Genomic DNA, 23655 nt, shown 5'->3' on the forward strand with positions numbered 1-23655 from the left:
CAGATAGCTGTGATGAGCCTGTTGACGACTGCAATAGGTCTTACAGGAAAAAGCAAGGGGTGAGAAGGTGAAAAATGGCTTTGTCATGTATAATGAGATAAGAATCCAATGTCTTTGTTCAGACCAGGTCTCTCCATGGTTTTAAGTTTGGTAATGAGTTGCAATTCAGCAGCTTCTCTTTCCAGTCTATTTCTGAAATTCCTTTGTAGTAAAACAGCTACTTTGAGATCTTGTTTTACTACAAAGGAATTTCAGAAATAGACTGGAAAGAGAAGCTGCTGAATTGCAACTCATTACCAAACTTAAAACCATGGAGAGACCTGGTCTGAACAAAGACATTGGATTCTTATCTCATTATACATGACAAAGCCATTTTTCACCTTCTCACCCCTTGCTTTTTCCTGTAAGACCTATTGCAGTCGTCAACAGGCTCATCACAGCTATCTGCCAATCACCCATTCCCACCACCCTTCTGAGTAATACCCCTCCCCACCTTCTCACTATATAGAAGGATCTGGCAACTTCTGTTTCAGTGTATCTGAAGAAGTGTGCATGCACACGAAAGCTCATACCAAGAACTAACTTAGTTGGTCTTTAAGGTGCTACTGGAAGGAAAAAATTTTTTTTGTTTTGTAAGAAGCAGTGAGCCTGCTTCCTGGGATGCAGCCAGTGCATTTGCAAGGAACATGCATTTGTTTCTACTGTACACTTAACTTTATGGCTGTGCAAAGCTGCCAGTGGGGACTACTGCTGTCTGGCACCCCTTTCCTCCAAGGAAGATTGTCAACATTCAGAAAGGGCCTTTGTGAGTAGTTTGTCAAGGGCAGAATGATCCAGACTGCTCAGCAATGCAGCACTTGGGTGTAGAGAAGCAGGGGACCGAATTGCTTTAGAGCACTATTAGCTTTCCTACTCATAAAGTGAGGAAGGCCGTTCCCTTGCCGAGAAAGGAATTAACACACAGTCAGGGTGCTGCCAAAACACCACTCATTTGAAGACATACGCAAATCTCTTACCAATACCAGGGAGAGCAGCCAGAGCACTTTGAACTGACCTGTTTCAAGAGACAGGCCTCCTGCTTCATTCAACCTGTGGGGCACACACTGGTGCCATAACTGTCCTGAGGACTCTGCTGAGAGATAGAGAGGTTGCTCACCTGGAAAGGAGGGTGCACATGCCGTGGAGAAAGGGGCTTCAGGTGACCTTCTCTAGGAGTGTGTTCAGGACTTGCGTTTGTGTCAGAGGCTCAGGAGCAGAAGAGCAGGGGAGAGAGCAAATAGAGAGCGGAGGAGAGGAATCAGAGGGGAGCGTAGGGGAATATGACAGTGGACCGAGAGATTCCATGAGCTTCTCCAGCGAATCAGAAGATTCCCAGGAGGGGGCGCCTATGGTAAGGGCGAGGCGAGTCCCAGGGGGGACGATCCATAAACAAGGAACCAGAGGGGAGTCCCAAAGGAGTAGCGGAGGAGTAGGGCCAGTTCCCCCACCAGAGCACAGTGGGGGGGAAGAGTCACGTGAGTCAGGACCAGCTTCTCCTCCATCGGGGAGTGGGGAAACGGAGGGAAGGCCAGGTCCAGCTAGCCTCCCCGAAAGGGGGAGCAGTGACACAAGTGTAACGGTCAGAAGGAAAGTGGGAGGCTGCGCGCACGCGCCAAGTTCAAATGTGGAGGAGCGCGGGACAGCAGAAAACCCGGATTGGGAGCCAGGTCCTAAAGCCCGAAGGAGGGGGGGAGAAGAGTCGGCAGAATCAGCGTCAGAAGAATCTAGGAGGGCTGAGACTCCGACTAGCAGAAGGACCCAGAGAAAGAAGGAACAGAGGAAGAGGTGGAGTAAGGCTAGAATCTTAAGCTGGTGTCAGGGGGGAGGAGATTCAGATGGGACTTCTACGGTCTGATGCATAGACGTAGCATTGCGCGCTGCACGTCTGGAAATGAAACTGAACTTCAATAAAGACTTTTTAACTTGAGGAAGAAGCAGCGTTGGTCTTGTGTGAGCTGGGACCTTGGGCAGCGCTGACAGTTTGTTATAGGGAAATCAGCAAAAACAAAGTGGTCCTGTAAAAGACTGTATGTGGCATGTCTCCCACCACATACATGTATGATACAATACCAAAGTGCAAATCCAGACACAGGCAATTGCAAAGACCTCAAAGAAATGGATGGTTGAGCTAACCCAATGTTTTGTGTTGAATTTTGACTATTTCTACTGAGGAATCTTATATTGTTCCAGAAAACACCTGATGCTTTAATGGTCATGTTGTATTTTGCTAATGGGTTTTGTGTTGTCTTCTCCAGCTGCTGAGACTGAAAAGCTTTGCATAGCTTGAAAAAAATTGTGAGAGGAAAGTCCAATTTAAGCATGTTAGGCCTAATGGAATTACAACCCACAGATCACTTCCTGATGGCTAAAACTAATTTGATATTAATTGAATTACTCTTCCTGCTCAGCCTGCCACATAGCAGTGACCTAGCTCTCACTGAAGTGGTAAACATGTGTCTCACTTGTATCAGTTCACAGTGCATTTGGAGGCTCACATGGTGGGATGCTCCCCTACACATAGAAAATGAGCATGCCAGAGAGAAGACCAGACCAGAGGCCTTCTTCCTGACATGCTAGTTTTCTAGGTGAAGGGATATTTTTTTTTCATGAACAAAGGAAAATTCAATCACGTGAATCCCCACTTGCTCTCAGAGAGAACTGGATATTTTTGTTCAATTTCTTTAATAAAATAAATGCTTAAATCCGCATCATCTCAGATGACGATTTTAGCTCAATGACGTCAACATCCAAGCCTACTTCATCAACTATATGGAGAATGTAAAGTTCATGGGCCTAACCAGGTCTGACTTCACATACTGTTGGATATATAGATAAAGGATTATGAACAGCTCAGTTCTTGTAAAAGTTTTGCTGCTTTGCATCATCCATTTTGTGGAGAAGTAAGTTTGACACTGGGTCTCAACAACACTTTCACTTCCCTTCCCTGGAAAATACACCACTTCAAGATCAGAGAGGAGAAATCAATTCATTACAGTTCACTTCAGGGCATATGCACACACTCTGGAATCACAATTCAAGAAAGACATGGACAAAGGAAAAACAGAACACTTAATATTTGCTTAGAGGAAAAAGATTGCAAGTGGGGGCAGAGATTAATTTTACATATATTTACAGGTTTTCAGGAAGAAAAACACTGTATCACCAGAGGACTATTTAAATTACAGAAAAGCCGTGTTGTTGTTTTTAAATTAAATATTAGGAAATTTGAGCTAACCCTGTCTATGGAAGTTACATTAGGATTGCCATATTTCAAAAAGTAAAAACCAGGACACCCTGAAAGTTGATGAGTTGTTTTTTGTTTCAATTGACATGCCTAAGATCCAGGACAAAGCACCTCCTTTCAGACATCAATTCCACCTTTGAAATCCCAGTAATGTCTGGGAAAATCCCAGCCCTATGGCAGCCCTAAGTTACCGCATCACTCTCTTTCATTCAACATTTTCATGAAAAGTACCGTCTGTCCAGAGTAGCCTTTCCTTTTTCAGATGCAGGAGAGACCTTTCATTTCAACCTGAAGAATGGGGAACCTCCTTTTAAAATCCATTTGCAGCCTGTCTCTTAGGTACCATTGGCGTGACCCACCTTCTGTCAGACCCAGTTGTGGCTCATGAGTTGAAGACCAATGGCATAGAACAGAGGCAGGGAATCTCAGGTCTAAGGGTCAAACACAGCCCTAGTCCAGGCTGCTCTCTCTGTCCCCAAGAATTCTCCCCAGGCTACCCCCTCACTCAGAGTGTTTTTGCCTGGCTGGAATGTGTCCTTGTACTCTGATAATGCCTCTTAACTTGTGTCTGTAGAAAGTAGCCTACTGTAAAAAGGGCACAAACACATTCATTGCTCTGTCCATTTTTGCCCCATCCCTACCCATCACTGGCATGTGGGCCTTCAGAAGGTTTTCCAGAAAGGAATGTGGCCCTCAGGCTGAAAAAGATTCCTCACTTCTGGAATAAGAGTACACTGCCTTAATATACTGCTGGAGTCATATGATCAGTGGGATTAGGCACAACTCTGAAGTTAAGAGGGAAAAGGGAGTCTTGTAGAAGTGACAGAGTGCCAGTCTAATTTCTACTGGATAGGACTGCAGAAATGATGAAGAAGCCTGCCCCATTAACACCTAAGAAGCCATCTGTCTTGGCTGCAAAGTTCACTTCCTTTCCCTTTTCAGACCTTGACCTTCAAGAAAACTTGTCACCCTTAAGAGATGTGTCAGTACAGTCCTATTGTTCCAACAGCAAAGATGAGCAAGACAGCTCAAGGTCATTACATTTTGGGTTGCAAAACAAAAGTAACATAGTTCTTACAGATTTCAAATGCAGACTACACCAGGCCTAAATCGGAGCCCTGAGAAACACTGTCGTTCAGTAATTTGTCAGGAGCACAGCTCAAGGCATGTCTAACAACCAATAGTAATGTCACCATGGAAAGTTACCAAGAAAATATCTCCTTTTTTAACAATGAAAAGGAATTATCTCACACACCCTGAACTTATCTTATAAAAATGCAGCAGTCGCTACTGAATCTTGCTGAGAGTGGAAAAACACTGGCCATTAAATGGCAACCCCATATACAAGCTAGAGTAGTGCACTCAAAGGTCTTTGATTAACCCAACATCTTTGCATTAGAAGCATTCAACTCATTTGGCAATTCGGAATAAGTTTAGGGCACTTGCTTGGATGCAGTCAATTTACCATGCACTTGCCACACCAGCTTTATGCAGGTCACTTAAAATTGATGCATATCACTTAAAAGCAGAGTGTGTTGGTTCCCAACCACATGCATTTAGAACTATTTAGACCTTTAAAATATGGTCCCTTTAGCATATGTAGTGGTTGTGAATGAATGCACTGTTTCCTCAGGGTTCTTACTTCACATGAATTAGATGCTACACCTTTCATTTTTTGGCTCACACACATAAATTTTTGTTAGTTTTCTGTTGGGGGGAGGAAGGTATGTTATTTTTCCATCAGTTTAAATGTAGGATACATCTTAATTGTACTATTGTTACAGAGAAAATGAATACATCAAAGTGCATCCCTATATTTGAAAATGAATTTAAAGTATTTTTTTAAAAAAAATGGTCCCAGCTTCACCAAAAGAAAGCCAATCTTGCATTACAAGTAAGATTAATGTTTCAAAGAAAAAGACTTGCATAAAAATCACATGTACTAATTTATATGTATAGCTGCAACATATACATACATACATACATATATTATTATTATTATTATTATTATTATTATTATTATTATTACTAACATCAGAAAGAGTTACTAAAATTTAAACAGACATACAGAGCTTCCTACTTATGCAGGGGTTATATCCCAGGCCCCTGCACCCGTAAGTGAAATTGTGTAAAGAGGGAAGCACCCTCAGTTAGGAATGTCGCTTAAATGAAAAGATAAAATAAGGATTGTTAAAGTGCAACATAAATTTAAGAAATGTGAAAAGTTGTGAAAACTATGGAAATTGTCAGATAGGCTGAAGGAAGTCTACAAGATGTATAAGTTAAATTGGATGTTAAATTGTAATTGGATTGGTTATTGGAAATTTGAATAAAAATTAATTATAAAATAAAAAAAAGAGGGAAGCACCCTCTAAAAATCCTTTAAATGCTTTCTCTTTAATTCATACCAAAAATACTGCACGTATTCCAAAGAACTGAAGCTCTGGGGCTGGCAGGAGGCAGGAGGATGCATGGGAAAGCTGCTGCTGCTGCACTACCCCACACACCAGCTGTTAAGTGGGGAAGCTGAGCCCTGCTGTGCCTCTGGTCTCTTTGGGGCTTCCTCACGAGCTGAGAGGACTCTCCAGCTCTCTCCTGCCACTTCTGGGTATGAATTGAATGACTTAATTACTTTCTTGTGCTGCACATATACACAGTCACACACAAGTAGAACACACGTAAGTTGGGGGATGCCAGTATAATACCCCTAATCTCACCATAATGGAGAGGAGAAGGACTTGTGTGCCTGCTCAGTCTGCTGTCCACATGCTAACTGCTGGTGGGCAACATCAAGGCCTCTCCTGCTCTCCTCTTTCATGGTTCTTTATCTTTAAATTAGACTTTGAATGGAGAGCCCTTTAAATGGAGGATGACTTCAAATAGAGGCTGGCCCTCTGTAAACAGAACACATGGCCACTCTGATTCAGGAGTATTTCACCTCTGGAAGAGACAGAGGAATAAGCTAGGAGGAGGGGAGACGGGGCCACTCAGCAATAAGGGGTCACTTAAGATATGCAGCAGGGATCTCTGATTGCACATTTAAAAGCAGCTGCACAAAAACATGCAAGCAACTTTACATAGGGAAGCATCTGGCAAATATTTTCCCCAAAACATCTCCCTTGCAACTTGTAAAAATAGAGGGTTAAGCACCCACTACGTCCTGCAGCTGCTGCAGCCAAATTAGTCATTTGCTGTACTAATGGAAACCAATTATTCTGCTTTGATTTTCACTTTCCTCAAATAAAGCAGCCTGGATCTCCCAGGAAATTGCCCTCTAGCTGCTGCTCTCTCTGCCCCAGCAATTACCGTATTTTTCGCACCATAGGACGCAGTTTTTCCCTCCTAAAAAGCAAGGGGAAATGTGTATGCACACAAGCTCCGTGCGCTCTTGCGGGCTTTTCCACAGGAGGGAGAAGGGACTGACTGGCTGCATCAGTCCCTTCTCCCACCTCCCAGAAAAGCCAGGAGAAGCCGCAATCTCTTTAAAGGAGTTGAACGGTTTCTGCGGGCTTTTGCAAGAGGTGAGGGAATCCCCCCACCTCCCAGGAAAGCCAGGAAAGCCCTGCGCAGCGTCTCCCGGCAAGGAGAGGCTGCACAGGGCTAAAGGGGAAGCCAAAACAGCGAGCGGCATCCATCCCGCTCGCTGCCTTGGATTGTTCCATGGCTGCGTGCAACCCCTCCGGCAAGGAGAGGCTGCACGGGGCTATAGATTCTTTAGCCCTGCGCAGCGTCTCCCGGCAAGGAGAGGTTGCGCGGGGCTAAAGAGGAAGCCAAAACAGTGAGCGGGATCCATCCTGCTCGCTGCCTTGGCTTGTGCCATAGCCGCGCGCAACCCCTCTGGCAGGGGGAGAGGTTGTGCACAGCCTGTACGCTGCTCTTTGGGGCTGGGGGGGGAAAGATTTTTTTCTTGATTCCCCCCCCCTAAAAACTGGGTGCGCCCTATGGTCCAGTGCGCCCTATGGTGCGAAAAATACGGTACTCTACAGACATGCCTGGTCAACTTTGAGCATCTGCTTAGGGGCAAAGGGTAAGTCAATGGCATGCAGTCTCTCTCTTGCCCTCTGTCCACTGAGGAGAGCAAACTGTGTTTCTACAGAGTTGGAATTACTGGACAAATCTCAGTCACCTCTGCCTCTGCTTTGATCAGAGATCGCTTATTGCAGTTGGACCTCTCTCCAGCCCAACAGTCTCACCTGATGGCTGATGGCACCAATGCAGCCTCCAGTTCAAAGGATGCAAGTTGAGGTCACACTATTGGTTCAGCCAAAGGTGAGTGAAGTGATGAAAATCCAAGATGGCCAAGTAAATCAATACTAAAAGTATAAAAGCCTCAACAAATGTCAAATATGTAAATGGGGATGAAGGGAGGTAAATGAATAACTTGTGCCTCACCAATTATGTAGATACTGACATACAGCACAGACTAAAAAAAGACAATGGTTGTAGGGAGTTTGATCTGGCTTCTGAAATCTATGCATCTGCCCTTGAGAATTCTCTCATTCTCCCTCTTCTTCCCTCCCTCTCTCTCACACACACATTTGCTTCCTCCACAGGAACAACACTTGCTAACACCTTAGCAAGATCATCCACACAATAAGCAGCCAATAATAATTGCATCAGCACACACAGAAAATGAAATTGGAGAGAAAGGGCAAAATCTGAATGGAGAGCCAACTTTTTTTTAATGCTGGCATTTTGAATGTTGCTCAACTTTTGTGCCCGGATTTTCGCTTTTTGAAATATGGTAAACCTAGGTGTGAGGAATCTTTGGCCCTCCAGATATTGCTGAACTACAATTCCCATCATCCTCAGCAAGCATGGCCAGGGATGATGCGAGTTGTAGTTCAGCAACATCTGGAGGGCCAAAGGTTCTGCACATCGGCTCAAGGACAATGATTTGCTGTATAGCTAAGTTGTTTAGAGCACAGTGTTGATAACACCAGGGTTGTAGGTTTGATTCCCCTACAGTACAGTTGCATAGTCCTGCACTGCAGGGGGTGGACTAGATCATCCTTCCTCGGGGGTCCCTTCCAACTCTATGATTCTATGATCAGTTTCCTTATGCAGAAAAACTGAAAAAATGAGATAAACTGAAAAGCTGGATAACCAAAAGGACCTGTGATGGCATGGAACAGGTCTGTTTGATCTAGTACAGCCAAGCAAATTATAATGCATGACTTCACCCCAAAGTGTAAAGATAGCACTGATCGAATTCAAAGCTGAACACTCTACTGCTATCAGGGATTTGGCAGTGACAGAAAGTGTGGTTGTATACCACTACAGAAGCATACTGCAAGGATAATGAGGCTGTACACTGCTTGTACGAATTCACTAAAGCCAAGGTAACAACAAAGGATGAAGGTTGGAGAAACAGAGCGAGGTGATAATCTGGCATAGCAACAGAAAGGATGTCACTGCCTCCAGCCATAAGCCTTCCCTGAGGACACCATATCCTGGGAAGGACCACAGTGAGGAAAATCTCAGAACTGTGCCAGGGGAGTCACTTGTTAACTTCAAAAGGCTGAGTACTGAGATTATTTTATGATAACTATTTCCGTAATGTATTTTTGTTTCTGTCTGTCCTTCGATGCAATGGCCTGTTGGCTATGCAAATAAAGCCTATTCTATTCTTCTACTCAAACACACCAGTCGCAATGAAAACAGAAGCCTCAAGCTCAATTTGCTGTCACAGAATCAAGGAGTTGGAAGCTGAAGTGGCTGGCAGGGTGGACACAACCTCCTGACGGAGGCAGCACTGCTGCTGACTGGGACAGAGAGTCCCAAGCTTGCCACTGCCCTGCCCTGTTCTGAGAAGCAGCAGCAATGCTGCTGCTAGGAAGCTGCTTTCACAGCCCCGGCAGCTGTTGCTGGTTGGAAGGGCACCCCACTGGTCAATACAATACAGTGGTACCTCGCAAGACGAAATTAATTCGTTCCGCGAGTTTTTTCTTCTTGCGAGTTTTTTGTCTTGCGAAGCACGGTTTCCCATAGGAATGCATTGAAAATCAATTAATGCGTTCCTATGGAAACCGCTTGCCGGGCTGGCGGTGCGGAGAAGGGCTTTTCTCTCCACCGCAAGCCTTCAGGACAGGTCCGGGAACAGAGGGGAAGGCGCGCTGCGCTTCTCCTCTATTCCTGGAGCTTGCGGGGCTTGCGGTGAGGAGAAGGGCTTTCCTCCCCACCGCCAACATTCAGAACAGCATTCTGAATGTTGGCGGTGGGAAGGAAAACCCTCCTCCCACCGCAAGCCTTCAGGACAGGTCCGGGAACAGAGGGGAAGGCGTGCAGCGCTTCTCCTCTGTTCCCGGGGCTTGCGGTGGGAGGAGGGTTTTTCCTCCCCACCGCCAACATTAAGAACAGCAACGCACCTTCCCCTCTGTTCCCGGACCTGTCCTGAAGGCTGGCGGTCCACCGCCAGCCTTCAGAACAGCCATCCGAAGGCTGGCACGGGGAGAAGGGCTCTCCGCCCCACCGCCAGCCTTCAGAACAGCCATCCGAAGGCTGGTGCGGGGAGAAGGTCTCTCTGCCCCACCGCCAGCCTTTGGAGGAGCCTTCCGAAGCCTGGCGGGGGGAGGAGGTCTCTCCGCCCCACCGCCAGCCTTCGGAGCAGCCTTCCGAAGCCTGGCGGGGGGAGGAGGTCTCTCCGCCCCACCGCCAGCCTTCGGAGCAGCCTTCCGAAGCCTGGCGGCGGGAGGAGGTCTCTCCGCCCCACCGCCAGCCTTCGGAGGAGCCTTCCGAAGCCTGGCGGGGGGAGGAGGTCTCTCCGCCCCACCGCCAGCCTTCGGAGCAGCCTTCCGAAGCCTGGCGGCGGGAGGAGGTCTCTCCGCCCCACCGCCAGCCTTCGGAGGAGCCTTCCGAAGCCTGGCGGGGGGAGGAGGTCTCTCCGCCCCACCGCCAGCCTTCGGAGGAGGTCCGAGGACAGTGGGGAAGACGCGCTGTGCTTCCCCACTGTCCCCGGAGATTTCCCTATGGGCTTTCGTCTTGCGAAGGAAGCCCATAGGGAAATTCGTCTGGCGAAGCACCTTGAAAAACGGAAAACTCTTTCTTCTTGCGAGTTTTCCGTCTTGCGAGGCATTCGTCTTGCGAGGTACCACTGTATCTGCATCTCTGGCAGATAACTATCCAGTCTCTGCTTAGTTACCTCCACCTTTGTTAGTCTGTTCCATTGCTGAATGGCTATTACCATTCAGAAGGTTCTCCTAAGTTTCAGCCAAAATCTACATTCTAGTATGAATGTGTATTTATACATTATGCTGTGCTTTGGGTATTAAAAAACAAGCTTTCAGGTGTGCATACACTGAAAGTCTGTGTTGCTGACATAAGGTTTTTTAAAACTATATTTTTAGTTAAGAGGCCTAATCACAGAAGCTGTCATGAAGGTCACAAAGAAACTACGATCACATGTATACTATCCAGAACAATAGGGTCACAATCTTGGTTGTGGTCCTTTGGTGCTACGGTGTGATCTATTCTTCCACGCCTACCCCTAAAAAATAATAATAATTCAAGCAGGAGCCAAAGATTACAAAATTGCAAAGACTTACATAGATGCCCTGAGAAACTGTAAACAGCAGAGGAGCTTGGGCTGCTTTGCAAGACCCACCCCCTCCTTTTACTAAGCCTGCTTCTTTATCTCCCCTTGTAATAGTGCTGCTGGCGCAAATTGCTGCAGCTCTCATGTGCCACTCTGATGCCCAGTCCAAGGATAGCTGTGCAGGATTTTTCTGCCCCCACATGGCACAACAAAGAAACTACATGCCATTCAGAAAAAAAACACCCCTTCACTACTGTCCTCCCCTTCCCCTCTCTTCTTATCACCACTCCCTCCTACACAAGCCAATAGGATTTCTTCTTGGTCCACAAAGCTTACCCTTCAGTGTTCACAGGCAGCTTGTAAATAGGAGCAGAAGAGGGTGAAAGTGTTTGCATACAGTGCTGTCGGCTGAAAGATGAAACAACCGGCAGGAAAGAGTGATGCTGCTCAATATAACCCAGAAAGGAAGATATCCGGGTAAGAGCTGCTTTCTTTGGCGTTTCTATATGAGATTACGGAGGTGAAGAAATGGGCTCGTATTGGCCCTTTTATGATGAATCTGTACTGGAATTGCTTAGCCTCAAGATAAGGACCCACTAATGGAAACTTTGGGATCTAAGGACATTTGACTTGGCAAAGCAAAAAAAAAAATAAAAAATGGATCCAGCTTCTCCCTGGACCAATGTTACTGAAGGAGCAGCCTCAAATAGATGCAAGGTTGGGTTATTTGGAGAGGGACACTTTAGAGGCAAATCCTGTAAACATGCTCAAGGCTTTTGAATCAGAGCTCAAGATGATCTATATAGACATACCTTGTTTTTGAAATTATTTGAGGCAATACATGCACACAGACTCCTGCCAGTTTCTACAACTACCAAGAGAGGCATGCAGAACAGCAGTTACATGCTGGCCTTTGATTACAGCATATTTCTTAAATGCCTGTTTATTCTGAGTGAGACAACCCAATATTTTAAGGAGCATAATTCAGAGTCTTTAGGCACCATCTGATTTTACCGATTCATTCTACTGTTGCCCTTTCACACATCAGTGTCTTGCAAGAGGATTATACTCAGTGTGAATTTGACTTTGAGAACTTATTTCCATGCTAGTGACAAACCAGGGTGAGCTCCACTGTTACATGATGAATGTACTGACCTTGGCTTTATTTATTTGGAAACTGCTTGGAAAGCTGTTAGTTTTCTTTGTCCTGTGCATTCAAGTCAGCACCTTAAACAACTGCACTCTCAGAAGATGTCCTGAAGTTTGCATTTGTACTGCTGATCTCATGAGTTGTGCCAAGAAGGATCTTGAACAGGTCCCCAGCACCCTGCTTCCCACAGCCACTACCTTGGACCTCAGCTACAATAACATTACTCAGCTTAATGACTACTGGCTGGCTGCCTTACCACGTCTCCAGACCCTCAGGATCAGCCACAACAAGATCCACAATATCACCCGGCAAGTGTTCCACAATGCCACTTACATTGTACACCTGGACATGTCTTCCAACTACCTGAGCACTGTGGAGAAGTATTACTTTGATGGCCTTGTGAAGTTGGAGGAGCTCTTGCTATACAACAACAAGATTGTACAAGTCGATCAAAATGCTTTTGTCAAGTTAATCAGATTGCAAAAAGTCTACCTGAGTTGGAACAGGCTAACAAAATTTCCATTTGAGTCCATTCAAAGACTTGAACACCCGTACCTGAGAACCCTGGATCTGTCTGCTAACAACCTAAGCAGCATTCCTGTTCAAGTAATAGCAACTTTGCCTGGGTACATAAAAAATGGCTTGTACCTTCACAACAACCCTGTGATATGTGACTGCTCTCTTCATCTGATGCTCCAGGAATGGAAGCACCGCGGTTTTAGTTCTGCGAAGGATTTTGTAGAGGAGCACACCTGCAAAGCTTTCCCCAATGTGCCACGTTCCTTAGTCAACACCTTCAATTACAACAAGTATATTGGAAATTGCTCCTGGAACCAATTTGACATTCCCCAAATCCTCTGCCAAGTGGGAGAATCCTTGGTAATAGACTGCAACACGAGCCTCCATAATGACAATGCCACAAACTACAGATGGATCTCTCCTCGACATGAATTATTCATGTACCCTGAGCACAGTAATCAGGAGCATCAACCTTTCAGAAATGGAAGCCTATTGATCATAAAGGGTAACCGTTCCCATTCCGGCGTTTATGTGTGCATAGCCATCAACAAGCTCCAACAGATCAACCAGACGTTTGAAGTCAACATCACATTTCAATACCCCAAACCACTCGAGTCTTTCAATACCGGCCTCACAACCCTCTTAGGGTGTGTTGTAACCCTGGTACTTGTCCTCATGTACTTGTACCTCACACCATGTCGCTGCTCCAAGTGCTTCAAGAAGCCCGCAAGCCCCCCTCCAGACTGCAGTGCCCAATCGTCCATCCTTAGTACCACCCCGCCAGCCACAGATGGGCCAAATCGCAAGATCAGCGCAAACAAGCATGTTGTTTTCCTAGAGCCCATCAAGGAAGCCCAGAATGGCAAGGTCAGGTTGGCCGTCAGCGAGGACTTTCCAGAAGCTAAAAGCCCCAGACTCTTACAGCTCAAGCTGGATAGTGAATCAATCAGCTCAGTCTTTTCAGATCCTCTCATCATGTCCTATGAGGAACGAGAACAGACACCGGCAGATGGATAGGAAGCAATCCACAGGAAGGATGCAGCCAAGGTGGAGAGTGGGGAAGGAGTGGGGTCAAACCCCATATCCATTGTGGGAGGGAGAGGGAAGACAATATATATTTACAAAGCATCTCCTCACTGAAAAGCACAGAGGAATTCTCTTCATCTCCCTTGGATGGACTACTGTGGTTTATTCTTAATTTCCTTCATCTCCCCTAGAAATTATGGAGGCCTTTTCTTCTAACAATTCTAGTCTGACCGTCCCAGAATCCATTTATTATGCACAACAGAAGCAACCATCTTTTGACAAAAAAGAATTGAATGCTCTTTACACATCCCAGATGACTACAGCCTGCTCAGTAGTAGAGACAGTAACTTGTAGCAGAGAGTATCATCCCCCTTTAGAAAACTGCTGTGGAATACAAGATTGTGTAATGGCTTTGACTTTCAGAGAATAAACATTTGCTATATAAGCAAGCCTGTTTTTATTTCTGGAGAAGAAAGAGTGCCCTTGCTGGACCAAAGAGGGGGCCATTTCTTACTTTTTAACTGTTTTAGTCAGCTACTGCTTCTAATATTAATTTGGAAAGTAGGTTCCCGAGCCCATACTTTTCAACTTACTTCTAGGCTTCTTGGAACAAGTCATAGCATGGCTAAAAACTGAAGCAATGCTCCCTTTACAGAGGTCACAAGCCCTGCTCCAGATGACCACCTCGCCCTTTTGGATATGTGCAGTCAGCCACGTAAGTGTCAGAAACTGTAAGAGTCAGTCTTCTGCTTGAATCAGCTTAACAAAACTGCTTGGTATTACTAGACACACTGCCTGCCCCTTAAAAGCACCTTGTTCTGGATTTGCTTTTAATGAGGAACCTTTTCCCTAGATTGAATTCTTCGTATCTACAATAAAATTCTAATAGCTCGGGCATCCTGTGCTTTTGGATCACTGTGACAGAAAGCAAAAATCGGTGCCAGAAAATTATCCTTGGGTTAGACTTGAGAAGGGCAAATTATTTATTTTGCTGTCATCACAGCAGAGGGGAGTTTGATCCCAGACCGGGTTAAAAAGGATGTTATTCTAGACACAGTGCTGATGTTGTGTTATGTTTTTTGAATGCACAATTAACCTATGGCTGGCCAATTCAGATAACTGGATTAGATAGAGGAGAACACTGCTTTGGTTAGTGTACCTTTTTATATAACTTAATATAGCCATTAAAAGTTAACTTTGTTTCTCCCCACCCACCCCTGCCCCAAAAGCTGCTGTAAATAATCAAATTCAGGAATGCATTAGATTATTCATGCACCTAGTGTAATTACAACAAGCCAGCTCCGCTCCGCTCTGCGCTTAAATGAACCATCTCCCTGCCTTTTTTCTCCTTGAGAAGGGCAGATGTGCCTGGGAGAACGAAGCATCTAGCTATTTTGGTAGTACTTTAATCCATGTAATGATAATAATTGTAACCTGGGGGTAGATTTCCTCTCGGGTTACATTTAAATAAAAATGCCCTTTTATTTTAAAATGTTGTTGTCTGCATCTGAAATTGTCTTTGCCCTGCAACGGTGTGAGACAGTGCAGGCTTCTTCTCCCTTGTCTGTGGCCAGGTAAAGCTCCATATACAAAGTTCTAGTTCTTTTAACACAAAAGGAGCTCAAATACCAGTCTAAACCTAGGCACTCTAAATATTACAGATGTCTCTGATATTAAAACCAAATTACAACACAGTTTAATTTTGGCACAGTAGATGAGGCTGGAAGGTGCAAAGAAAGAAATGCAACACAAAATTCTAAGTCTGTGGGCAAGAATTTGACAGAACTTACACAAACAAATATTTACATGTATGTGTATGTGGGGGGGGGGGTCAAGACTGAGGAAGGAAGAAAACCTATGAAATTCCATTAAAACTAATTTCTGCAAGGCTTGGTGCAAAGAAAAACAAGGATCCCCCCCACAAATGGGCCATCTCTTTGGAGCAAAAGAAGATAGAATAGAGTGGTTTCTCCCTTCTAATACTTTGGCTTGCTTACTTTGCACACATTCAGACACTGTTTTACCTTGCAAAGATACTCTTCCAGGGGCCATAATATCAAACTACATTTGGCCTTAATCCCTTCTCCCCATAGCTAGTAGTTACTATACTACATTATTTCATTACAGGCTAGCTATACTGCAGCCCAAAGTACAGCTTGAAGACGGAACAGAAAACTGGGCTAGATAAGTTGGCACACACCAACATGAACATTACAGAGCAAACGATGCACTGCCAGAGGTTCTCACAAACTTGTATTCTGGACAGCCACAAATGTTGTTGACGTGAGGCTAGAAAAATCCAGGGAAGATATTAATATCTTCCAAGATCATCTGGGTCAGGGTGTTTCTAAACCAGAAGCTAAGAAAAATAACCAAGATTGTTTATTGCGAAGCATACATAGCCACTGACAATCCTGAAGCAGGATTCCTGATATTCAAAACGTAGAGAGATGTGGATCTTTAGTTTGGCCATATTTTTATGCTGTGGTTCTGCACACCAGGGTCAAAGCAGAATATGGGGAAAGCAGCAGGAGATGTCAAGCCATGATTTCCAGAACTTGAGATGTTCTATGCTTTTGAGATGCTCCTACTATGCTGTCTGTGGACAGAGTCAACCTGAGCCTGGGAAGAGTAGCACACCAAGCAACTGTCAGAGACAGCAGCGTTCTGTATCACAGCCCTACTCCCCCCAGTTCTTTGCCAACAAAAAGGTAGTAAGTCACTTGACACAAATCAAAACTGAATTAAGCAACATTTGTTTCTTTTCATATGTGCACATGTCAAACACCATTTAACTCCTTTAAAAAATCCATATTTAAAAATCAATTTGTAAATGGATAGGCATTGAAGTACGGTAGTTAAGATACAAAAGTAAGTAACAAGAGATCAAAGCAGCAGCATTTTTTAAAAATCCTATTTATCCAATTTTGGAGGCTAAGAAATGTGTGGTTGAGAGTTTTTATTTGTTCTAATCTGTTCATATATCATAAAATTACTGCTACATAACCCAAACCTTGGGATGAAATGGGATAGACTACCAAAAAACAACAACAATTTTTACAATTTATCTTTTATCCAGCAGGAAAGGATGTAGGAATGCATTTGCTGCTTCTGACTAACAAATCACAACAGACATACTGAGCTTCAGGGCAGAAATCTTAAGGTGCAACCTAGTATGTGTCTATTCAAGTAAGCCCCTTTGAGTTCAGTACTACTCACTCCCAGGTAAGTCTACATAGGATTGCAGCCTTAGCTACTGAGAAGCTAATCCCACAAGAAAAAAAGGCAGAGGAGGAGTGGTGCTCATATTACTTACTCCCATGGCTGCTCTCATAGATATTCTCAAATTGAGAATAAAAAAGGCTACAGTTTTTGTTCACTGAAGTGCTCCTTAGCAAAGAAAGAAAGAGGGGGGAAGTCATCGTGATACATGCAATAAAATGGAAATTAGTTATTCTGTCTGTCTATATCTAGCTAGCTAGCTAGCTATCATTACTTCTAGTTAAAGGAAATAAACTGTGCAGATACTACAAAAAAGTGCATAAAATTCTTCAATAATTTTCATGTCATTCTACAGTATTCCTCACTGCTCTACAGTAGACCAGGGGATCAGTTAAATTTCAGAATCTCTTAAAGAGTACAGTCATGAATTTCCAATTACCAGCACTTTACAAAAAAATCAGTCTGCTCTCTGGGACTGCCCCTTCTCCTAACTATGGACAGAATTCTCCTTCAATCACATCATCATCCTGCATTAAAATCTGCCTGTGAATTATGGCCAATGTTCTCAGGCCCTGCTCACATTCCGTCAGCAAGAGAGATGATTGGTAGAGGCACATGACTGTGTCTTTTCAGTAATGGAACTCCCATTGTTGAATGCATTCCTAAGGAAGTTAGACTGGCTCCTTCTTTGATGTCTTTTGCATGAACCGTTAAGATTCTATTCTGTCAGACTTATAGTGCGTTTTAATTCCTAGCAGCTGTAGATCTAGCTTCTAGTTTTTGAACGTCCACTGGTTGTGATGAGATTTGAATGGTTCAAAGCTGCCTTGGAACGGATTGGAAGGCACTATATAATATACAGTATAAGTACACCTTTCTCCCAAGCCCAGATTGTGCCTGACCCCAAAGACCTTCACCACAATGCAATATAATAACTGAACACACAACTAAGCATAGAGAAGATGAGTAAAAGGACGTGGTAGAGATATAGACATCCCATGGTGTTCCTGTATTATCCAACCCCCTAATTTAGACAGAGAGCAACAAGTGAAGGGCCTCACTCAGCTCAGAGGTGGAACACATGTTGTGCATGCCAAAGGGCTCAAGTTCAACCCCTGGCATTTCCAAGGAGGGCCGGGAAAGACTCCTGCATGCCTTGATGGAGAGATGCATATCAGTCTGTGTAGACCAGGGGTCATGACCTTTTCTGAGCCCAAGGACCACATTCCGTCATGGACAACCTTATGGGTGCCTAATGCCATTGGTGGGTGTGCCAAAGGCAAAAGTGGGGTGAGCAACAGGCGTGAGCCCTACCTTTGTATAGTAGGCTACAGATGGTTAGAAGTTTCTTTACACACTCCCATGAACACATCTCTCCATCCAGGCATGCAAAAGGCACTACGGCACTTCAGGAACATGCAAAAGCATGTGAGGAGGGTGTGGAGCAAGGCTGATATGATGTGTGACCTGTGGAAGGGGTATGTGCTGGGTAGAGTCTCAAAGCCTCATTAGAGAGGTCTGGAGGGTCATTATTTGGCCTCTGAATCGGAAGTTCCATAGCCCTAGTGCACACAATACTGAGCTACATGGAATATTCTGAAGTGGCATAAGGCACCTTCTCGCATTCCTGCAGAATGAAGAAGGTAGGACAGACTATCTTATGTCCACTAGGAAGAACTGGACATCTGCAAACAAGTCAAAACCCCTGTTTCTCCACAAAGTAGCCTTCGAGCCACATACCTACTGGGAAGTAGAAGAGCGGTTCCATTCTAAGTGACTGTGCCCACTCTACACCCATTAAAAAAGCACGAGAAAGCATGAAATACTATCGACATGCTCGCTTCTACACATTTCTTCAATGGGAAAACGATCTCATAGCTAAGGAGATGGCCAATTACTCAGAGGCAAAGTTCAGAGATCATGCTAGAACCCAATTTGGCACCATGTGAATGAGCCTTAGTAAGGGCATGTAACCCCCTGCCCCAGCAAAGAGTGGTTTGGAGGCAAAAGTTTCTGTTTTTGTTAATGACTGGTTATTTTTCGCTTTCCAGAGCAGTTTCCCTCATCATTAAAAGCAACCCAAAGTTTCTGAAAGCACATGCTTCATTCCCATCTGAATTAATCTTCAATTTAAGACACCCAGCAATGAGGTTTGTTTTCAATCTAAAAAGGCAAATGAAAGCATAAGTGCATCTATGAGTGCATTCCACCATCTTTGCATTGCCTAAACACACCCAATCTCAATGCCTTTGATGCCTTCTGACCAGAAAAGGGTGTTGCTAAACCTTCCCAGCTTTGACCAGCTAAGAACATAAACATAAGGACATCCCTGTTGGATCAGGCTAGGCCTATCTAGTCCAACATCCTCTCCTTACTCTTGATAGCAATCACTAGCTATTGTGTGCAACTCGGCACTGTGAGAAGTGAATAAGCGCTTTCTTTTGTCTATCCTGAGTCTTCCAACATTTAGCTTCATTGGATGGCCTGAATTGGAGGGATAGTATTATGAGGGACAAAACCCTCTCTCTCTTCACTTTCTCCAAACAATGCATAATTTTATAACACCTCTATCAGGTCACCTCTTACTTGTCTCTTGTCTAAACTAAAAAGCCCCAAATGTTGTGACCTTTCCTCACACAGGAGCTATTCCACCCTCTTGGTCATTTTGCTTGCCCTTTTCTGAACTTTTTCCAGCTCTGCAGTATCCTTTTGAGGTGAGGCAACCAGAACTATACACAGTATTTTAAGTGTAATCACATTGCAGATCTGGATAATGATATTATGATATTGGCAGTTTTATTTTCAATCCCTTTGCTAATGACTGCTACCATGCTGTCTTCATCAGAGTTAACCGCTATGAGCCCAGGTCTTACTCCTGGTCAGTCCACTAGTGACTACCACTACCGCTGCCATTTTACTGCCCATTCACTTCACTGCCATTTTACTACCCAGTTTAGATGGATCTTTCTGGAGCTTCTCACAATCCCATTTGGTTTTAACCACCCTGAAAAATGTGGTATCAGCAAACTTGACTATGTCACTATTCAACCCCAACTCTAGATCACGGTTTCCCAAATTTGTGTCTCCAGCTGTTGCTGGACTACAACTCCCATCATCCCTAGCTAGCAGGACCAGTGGTCAGGGATGATGGGAAATGTAGTCCAAAAACAGCTGGAGATCCAAGTTTGGGAAACCCTGCTCTAGATCATCCATGAACAAGTTAAACTAGCACATCCCAAAACCATTTTTGGGGGGACTCTACTTTCTACTACCTTCCATTGGTAGAACTTTACATTTATTCCTACTCTCTGCTTCCTTTTTCTTAACCTCATCCACAAAAGGACCTCTCCTCTTATTCCATGACTTCTAAGCTTACTCAGAAGTCTTTAGTGAGATACTTTGTCAAAAGTTTTTTGAAAGCCCAAATACATAATGTCAAATGGATCACTTCTATCTAAGTGCTTGTTGATACTCTCAAAAAACTCTAACAGGCAAATGAGAGAAAACTTACACTTGCAGAAACCACACCGGTTCTGCTTCAGCAAGACTTACTTCTGGTATATGCTTGATTACTCTGTCTTTAACAATGCTTTTCTTTTTTTCTAGAACAGATGTTAAGCTAACTTCACATTTTAAGAGGAGAGCCCCAATGCTGCCTCATTTGCTCCATGGAGAGCAGTAGCGGACATTTACAACAATGAGTACCTAGGTGGCACTCGTCATAATGTCCCGTTGTGCCATAAGCAGTTTATTCATGTTGGCCGCATGACCCGGAAAGCTGTCTGTGGACAAACATCAGCCATCTCGACCTGAAGTGAGATGAGTGCCGCACCCCATAGTTGCCTTTCACTGGACTTAACCGTCCAGGGGTCCTTTACCTTTACCTTTTACCATCCCTAATAGTCCAAAATTAACTTACATATTCATTACGCACCATTCTTCTTAAGGTGTGTATAAAAGCGCCCCCATGTGGTAAAATCACAATTTTTTTAGTCCCTGAAACCCCTGGTTTATACCCTTCTTTCACCACAGGAGGGCACCTTTGTCTTATCATTAACCACAGTGCTGAATGTGTGAACTCACCCTGTGATAATACAAAATTAAGCACATACCATCACCTGCTCTGAGCCCTTTGGATAAAACAGCACAGTACACAAATGTCTGCCACCAAGCTCTCCACAGTTTAGTTTAAATTTTCCCTTTAGGCTGCTGTTCTTACAGTGGCCAAAATTAAGCCAGGGGGAAGCAAACAAGGAGCAGAAGAAAGCAATATAAGGGCATCCGAAGAAAACCACATAACATGGAGTGAAATAGCCAAGCTTGGAAGATTGAAAGAAACCTTTGCATCAACAGAATCAGCTGTTTTGCTACAACCACCTAGGTAGCCTCGTTAACAGCAGCTGCACTTAAGAGACAATTTTTCAGAGTTCAAGAGGCTTAAAAACACAGAAATCCATCATTAAAAATTGGGGTTGCCTTAGTAAAAATCCAGCTTCTCTGACACACAGGACTTTGAAAGCTTAATGAATGTCCCTTGGGAATGGACTACGCCGTCTCTTAGCAAACACAACAGCAATCGAGAACTCACACTGCTGCCAAGTTTGGTGTTTCTAAACTGCCTATACATCAAGCTAATGGGCCAGCATAAAACACTTACGTTTTACCAAGAGAAAGCAAGAAGTTGTTGAGTCATTCTGCCCCGGCCCCCACCTCTACTCAGCACAAAAGTGGTTGTTTTGTAGAGAGATTATTCCTAAAGAATGAGAGCTGATGGTTCCATTTTCTACTAATGCTCCATATTTAGTAAGCCACAACAGAAGAGGAAATAACTCTACTTCAGCCAAGGACATGAATCAGACTATGGAAATTGGACAGTGACATCATGGACCAGAAACAACCAAATAATAGTAGTAATAGTAATAATAATAATAATAATAATAATAATAATAAATGTTACAACAATTAAAACACAATATTAATCAACTAGTTGCTCTAGCAGGTGCTAGCACAATGAGTCCTGCTAGAGCAATGGGGACTGCCCCCACTCTCCTCCACCCATGCCCCCCATAAATTGGCTTGGCAGGGCAGTTGGGAGACCCCCAGAACAGGGCACAGAAGGAGAAGAGGGGGAGATCCGTTACACCAGGGAAGCTGAAGTGCTTGCACTAATGGAGCAATCGCTTCAGCACTACTTTGAATACCACCCTATGCCTTTGGCCAAGAGTCAATTTTTGGCCAATTTTTTGCCATTTTTTTTTGCACTTGGGCAAAAAAAATGAGAGGCACAAATACAAGATGGGTGACACCTGGCTTGAGAGCAGTACATGTGAAAAGGATCTAGGAGTCTTGGTTGACCACAAACTTGACATGAGCCAACAGTGTGATGCGGCAGCTAAAAAAGCCAATGCAATTCTGGGCTGCATCAATAGGAGTATAGCATCTAGATCAAGGGAAGTAATAGTGCCACTGTATTCTGCTCTGCTCAGACCTCACCTGGAGTACTGTGTCCAGTTCCGGGCACCACAGTTCAAGAAGGACACTGACAAACTGGAACGTGTCCAGAGGAGGGCAACCAAAATGGTCAAAGGCCTGGAAACGATGCCTTATGAGGAACAGCTAAGGGAGCTGGGCATGTTTAGCCTGGAGAAGAGGAGGTTAAGGGGTGATATGATAGCCATGTTCAAATATATAAAAGGATGTCACATAGAGGAGGGAGAAAGGTTGTTTTCTGCTGCTCCAGAGAAGCGGACGGAGCAATGGTTCCAAACTACAAGAAAGAAGATTCCACCTAAACATTAGGAAGAACTTCCTGACAGTAAGAGCTGTTCGACAGTGGAATTTGCTGCCAAGGAGTGTGGTGGAGTCTCCTTCTTTGGAGGTCTTTAAGCAGAGGCTTGACAACCATATCTCAGGAGTGCTCTGATGGTGTTTCCTGCTTGGCAGGGGGTTGGACTCGATGGCCCTTGTGGTCTCTTCCAACTCTATGATTCTATGATTCTATGAGTCACTCTTGCAATTCCTGCATTTCTGTCAAACTTATGGGGGAAAGACAAAACCTTCCAGCTGAATGGCACCATGGCAGCACAATCTGCACTCCAGTCAGATAGCCAGTCTCTCTCATGCCCAGGATGTACAGTTAGAAAAGGCAGGTTCTGAACCAGCTCTTCTGTTAATACCTTATAAGCAAAAGGCGTCTGGCTGCACCAAACCCCATTTATAATCAGTGGCTGGTATGTCAATTTAGCAGTACAGGGCAATTTACACTGCGGCTCCTCATACAGACCCAGTAGTGGACCATGGGGTAGCAGCACTTACCTGACCTCCATTTGGCTGTGTCACGGCTGCTTACTGGGAGATGGAGGGGTGAGGTGACAGTGAGGTAGGCATGGTGCAAATGCACCAGGCAGGAGTACCAGATAACTCTGAGTTTGAACCGTGCCAACCTTGCCACTGCCTTCTCCTTTCCCTCTACCTCTTAGTAAGGAACAGTGACACAAACAAGGTTATGTGAGCACCACCATGTCATCTGCTACTGTATAGACCCCTGTTAGTGATACTCTATTGATTAGCCATCACATGCGGCACCAGAGTTAAGTGATGGCTGACCCACATTAACAGCACTTAGTCGCCCAGACAGACAAATCCATATAACGGATCAGTCCTGCTCTACCAAGTTGCTCTTTGACTGAATTGTGCATCTGACATGTCTACAAAGGGAGTTATTAATTTCACCAGGTGTGAGGCAAAGGAGAACTACCAAATGCCAGATTAATGCAATGAGATTGTAATTAATTAGTGTTCTGAACACTTTGAATCTTCAAAGGTTTTTGCAAACATTTGTTAATCCCCAGCACCAGGAGAGAAACTAAGCTTCTCTGATCACAGGATCACCCCAGGACAAAAAGGGCACCCTCGTCCTTA

General features: G+C 44.4%; 2 protein-coding genes across 7 annotated transcripts in view; one reads left to right on the forward strand and one right to left on the reverse strand.

Moving 5' to 3' along the window:
* Positions 1-23655, reverse strand: part of RNF123 (ring finger protein 123) — a 91741-nt gene that overhangs the window by 13147 nt on the left and 54939 nt on the right. The window lies entirely within an intron of this gene.
* On the forward strand, positions 11150-15859 carry AMIGO3 (adhesion molecule with Ig like domain 3). The gene has a single exon (XM_053377360.1). It carries the CDS (start codon positions 11920-11922, stop codon positions 13501-13503), a length of 1584 nt encoding a protein of 527 aa, XP_053233335.1. The 5' UTR covers positions 11150-11919; the 3' UTR covers positions 13504-15859.

The sequence above is a fragment of the Podarcis raffonei genome, chromosome 2, assembly GCF_027172205.1.
Source record: "Podarcis raffonei isolate rPodRaf1 chromosome 2, rPodRaf1.pri, whole genome shotgun sequence".
Classification (NCBI taxonomy): Eukaryota; Metazoa; Chordata; class Lepidosauria; order Squamata; family Lacertidae; genus Podarcis; species Podarcis raffonei.

Bases quoted from the DNA above. Each gene is read 5' to 3' on its own strand.
- AMIGO3 (XM_053377360.1), top strand. From the start codon at position 11,920: ATGCTAGTGACAAACCAGGGTGAGCTCCACTGTTACATGATGAATGTA.